Source organism: Glycine max, chromosome 2 (assembly GCF_000004515.6).
Source record: "Glycine max cultivar Williams 82 chromosome 2, Glycine_max_v4.0, whole genome shotgun sequence".
NCBI classification, from domain to species: Eukaryota; Viridiplantae; Streptophyta; class Magnoliopsida; order Fabales; family Fabaceae; genus Glycine; species Glycine max.
In genome coordinates, this window is record NC_016089.4 from 38,406,435 (window position 1) to 38,410,956 (window position 4,522).

Below are 4,522 nucleotides of genomic sequence, written 5' to 3' on the forward strand. Positions count from 1 at the left end.
TAATTTATTTATGCCCACAATGTCAAATTATCTCATAAGCTCCACAATTTTCATTTTTAATTAAAAATATTTGATTTAGTTTTCTTAATAAATAAATTTTTACCTTTAATTAAAACTAAGCATAGTTAACCAATAAAAATTGATTTAACTATAAGGATTAAAATTGTATCTCATATAAGTACAAGTTTAAATATCCTTACTAATTTTAAGAATTTTGTTAAAAAGTGTTCTATAGAAATCCTTTAAACTTATGTTTGTTTGACAGAAAAGAAAATAAGAGAGTAGAAAGAAAAAGAAATTTAAATTGGAAAAGTAGATTTTTTTTTTGTATTTAATTTTTTTTGGTTTAGACTCTTTCATGGGAAATAATTCCTTTTGTATTTTTTTTATTTAATTGTATTTTTTTATCTTTAACCTTTTAATTTCTGGTGAATTTTATCCCAACAAATTAATTGACATATTTTATCTTTAATTTTTAAGAAACTTATGAATTTTACCTTCCATTATTTATCCATTATTAAGCACAAAATTTGGTGGTAATAAAATTCATCAAAAAATAAAAAAGTTGAGTGTCAAAGTTGGCAAATTTTTTAAAAGTGAGAGGTAAAATTTGTTAAATTAATTTATTGGGAATCAAATTAGTCAAAAATTAAAAAAAATTGGATAAAAAATATAATTAAACTTTCTTTTTCTTCTAAAAGTTAACTATTTTTTTTCGTTCTATTTTTCTCTAAAAATAAACAGTTTTATTCATATTTTTTTTCTTTCTGTATTTTTTTCTCTCACTTTTCTTTCAAAGATAGGGTAAATTTAAGGACATAACTCAAAACAAAACTCAACTAAATTTGTTGTAATAATTAAAAAAAAAAAACACTAAACAAATGAAATGATAAGAAACAACTACAAACAATATGTATAGGAACCATTATGTGTGTTTTTTAAGGATAATTCTATTCCCTTTAGTTCCAAGTCAGATCAGAGTCAGGTCCCACTCCACAATTACAAAAAAACTACTTTTCCTTCGCACTTCTCAAACACTTGCTTGGTTCGCTGCTATTCTTCGTCAGCTGTTGTCTTTCCTTTTAGGTAAGTCTCTTTTTCTTTTCTCTCTATCAATTCATCCAAACAGAGATTTAGGGTTCGATCACGTTCCATTCATCAATGTCGCGTTTGGCGAAATTGTTTGGGAGGTCGAAATTGATTGTTCGTTGAATGACCCTCTGCTCCGTGTTCCTTGTTTGGCTGCTAAAACACAAACCTTTCGGTATAAGTTAGGCATAAAATTTCTGTTGAATTCTTGAGGAGTAGAATGTTCCATGGAACTGATTTCGAGTGAAAACCTGAAGGAGTTTGGGTCAATGTTGTATAACGATTTTGCATATTGGATATTATTTATGAAGTTGAATTCTGTGTATTGTTTGTTTGGCATTTGCAGCATTATGCTAGCAATAGTTATTAAGAATTATTACCTTTGTTAGAGGTATAGAAAATGTAGCGAAATATATTTTGGAATATGATAGTGTTTGCTGGAAAAAAAGACCAGGTGCTAGGGTGAGGGTAGATTTCAAGGGGTTTTGCACTGTAGTACTCCTGATATATCTGACACTGTTCCTTTACATTTTTGTTTTTGTTGTTAACGATGATATGAGTTTGAGTTTGATAGACATGCACTATAGTGTAAAAGTTTTACATTGTTAACCAATAAAAAATATTGTTGGTAACTTGATATGACTAAGGTAGTCTCAATATATTATTAAATTTGTCCAGCAGCTTGTCACATGTCAGCTGCTGGGGGGAAGTGCAATATTTTTTTTTCTGTTTCTCAGTTTGATTTTTTTTAAAACCATGCTTTGCATGGGTCCCACTGCTAGTTATTATAAAAACCAACCAACTTATCATACTAACAATGTTGTTAAATGGTGTTGCCATGGCGGATTTCTTGCCAAACGCCATAGGCAATTTGTGGAGGGAGGTTCGCTATGGCGGCACCATAGGCTGCAATGATGTGCTTATATGGTGGAATTTTGGCCTTCCGCCATATTCTGCCATCTGCCATTGATAACACAGATCATACATGACAGTTTCTGATGATTAGATGACATTATATTACTTATTCTAAGGAAATTGTTGTTGTTGTTACTTATTATTATTTAGTGTCTGTGTGCATATTTATCTGGGTTCAAGTGTCCAAAGATTAGAGGAATTTCACCATGCTTCTTAGGTACTAATCCATTTGAGTTACAGGTAAACTAATGGGGGATGATTCTTTTCCTAGTTTGGACAAATTGAGGGCTAACTGGACTCCATCTCAAGATCGATATTTTCTTCAGCTTTTGCTGTCCCATGTTCACAAAGGGAATAAAACTGGGAAAGTGTTTAGCAGACAAGCCTGGGTAAATATGATTGAACAATTTAACACCAAGTTTGGTTTCAAGTATGATGTAGAAGTGTTGAAGAACCGTCACAAAAGATTCAGGAAGCAATACAATGATATGAAAATGATAGTTGGTCAAAAGGGATTCCGGTGGGATGGGACACAAAACATGATAGTAGCTGATGATAAAGCATGGGATGAATGTATTAAGGTACACATTGTCATCAAATATTTCAACTGCACTAACGAATTGTTACATTGCAATTATGGCTGTGTTTTTCTGCATGCAGGCCCATCCTGATGCTCAACCTTTCAAAAAAAGAGTCGGTCTGTATTATGATGATCTGTGCATAATTTATGGCCATGCAGTTGCTGATGGGAGATACAGCCTTTCATGTTTTGATGTAGATTTTGAGTACGAAGGTGGAAACAAATACCTTGATGGTTGAAACTTGAAATTTCTTTACCAAATTTATTCATTTACTGTTGGTATTTTCATCATGTTGAAACATTTTTAATTCTTTTCTCAGAAAAAGATTTGGATGACAAGACTATCACTAGTAAAGGAGTGGACGATCAAACTACCCCAGCTGTTGTTAATCAAGGTAGAATTGACTGGTCTCCAATGATGGACCAATTTTTTGTTGAACTTATGGTGGATCAGGTGTGTAAAGGGAACAAGATTGGCACTACATTCAGGAGGAAAGCATGGGTAGACATGACAGAATCATTTAATAAACGATTTTTATGTCATTATGGTAGAGTTGTGTTGAGAAACCGTTTTAATGTCCTGAGAAGGCATTACCGTTCTATAAATATCCTCCTTGGCAAAGAAGGGTTTAGTTGGGATAAGACACAACACAAGGTTGTTGCTGATGAACAAGTATGGCAAAAATGCATCAGGGTATAAAGTGTTCTTGCCTTGTGGTTATTTTCATTTTTCTTTTTGATTCTTTTTCATTTTCTACTACCATCACCTATTCGTGATTACAGGTACATCACAGCTTCCGGCTCTATAAAATTAAAAACATGCCTTTTTATTTGGGCATGTGCATAGTATGTCGCAATGAAGTTACTGTGGGTTGCAAGTCAAATCTTGAAAAGGAATCTTCTGGGGGAAATAACTCCGTCCCAGATACTCAGCCACTACCTAATGCAGATAAAGGAGCATCAAATCTTGAAAAGGAATCTTCTTCGGGCAATAACTCTGTCCCAGATACTCAGCCACTACCTAATGCAGATAAAAGAGCATCACATATAGGTGGTGAATATAATTTTACCAGAGAAACTCAGCCTCTGCCTAATGCAGATAAAGAAGTGTTGCATATTGGTGGAGAGAAGAACTCTGCCAGAGAAACTCAGTCCCTTGCTAATGCAGATAATAAAGCATTACAACATGTTGAAAAAAATGTTTCTGGTCACCTAAAAAGGCATCAACCTAAAATGCTCCCGACCTTTAATGAGTCTAAGAAGGCAAGACAGCATATAGCTGTTGCGGTTGCATCACTAACCAAGAAAGCAAAAAAAGAAGATAATTTTTCTGTAGATAATGTTATCAGGGTGCTTCAGGCTATACCAGACCTGGATGATGATTTAATATTAGATGCCTGTGATTTTTTGGAAGATGAGACAAGAGCGAGGATGTTTCTGGCTCTGGCTTCTCCTTTGAGAAAGAAATGGTTATTGAGAAAGCTTCGTTCACAGTGATTGGTGAACCTCAGGCTGGTTCATTTGTAGTCAGGTTTTTCAAGTTTGTTAGACTGCATGCACAAACCAAGCCATATCTTTATGTGTTCACATGTACATATTTGAAACTAGAAGATTATTCTTTGTTTATCTTTGTCAACATTGATATAACAAGAGATTAAAGTGGAAATCTAACTTTTAGTTAAAATAAAATTTAAATATATTTTTAATCTCTTAAATTTGGGGTCTGTGTTTTTTAGTTTCCTAAATTTAAATTTGTATTTTGTTAGTCTCTCAAAATCATGGAATATTTTTTTAGTCTCATTGATTTTTGGCAGTTTGAAGTACAAATTGAGATAGTTTTTGACTGTAGCAAGAGACTGAAAAAAACTATTTCGTGAATTTGAGGAACTAAAAGATGCAAATTTGAATTGGGAGGATTAAAAAAGATAAAAATTCCTA

General features: G+C 32.8%; 1 protein-coding gene across 2 annotated transcripts; it reads left to right on the top strand.

Annotated features, from left to right (window-relative positions):
* The first annotated feature begins 975 nt into the window (after positions 1-975).
* On the top strand, positions 976-4,215 carry LOC100806239 (L10-interacting MYB domain-containing protein). 2 transcript variants are annotated; one of them, XM_041007804.1, is made up of 5 exons: positions 976-1,086; positions 2,245-2,585; positions 2,665-2,797; positions 2,905-3,278; positions 3,368-4,215. In XM_041007804.1, exons 2-5 carry the CDS (start codon positions 2,253-2,255, stop codon positions 4,079-4,081), a joined length of 1,554 nt encoding a protein of 517 aa, XP_040863738.1. In that variant the 5' UTR covers positions 976-1,086; positions 2,245-2,252; the 3' UTR covers positions 4,082-4,215. The 2 variants fall into 2 exon arrangements, with proteins under 2 accessions (XP_040863738.1, XP_014623840.1); XM_014768354.3 differs by having other exon boundaries at positions 1,073-1,264.
* Positions 4,216-4,522: the final 307 nt, after the last annotated feature.

Excerpts from the sequence above, each read along its gene's own strand:
- LOC100806239 (XM_014768354.3), top strand. The coding sequence starts at position 1,213 with ATGACCCTCTGCTCCGTGTTCCTTGTTTGGCTGCTAAAACACAAACCT. Across the intron at positions 2,586-2,664 it reads CATGGGATGAATGTATTAAG|GCCCATCCTGATGCTCAACC; the intron begins GTACACATTGTC and ends TTCTGCATGCAG. Across the intron at positions 2,798-2,904 it reads TGTAGATTTTGAGTACGAAG|AAAAAGATTTGGATGACAAG; the intron begins GTGGAAACAAAT and ends TTCTTTTCTCAG.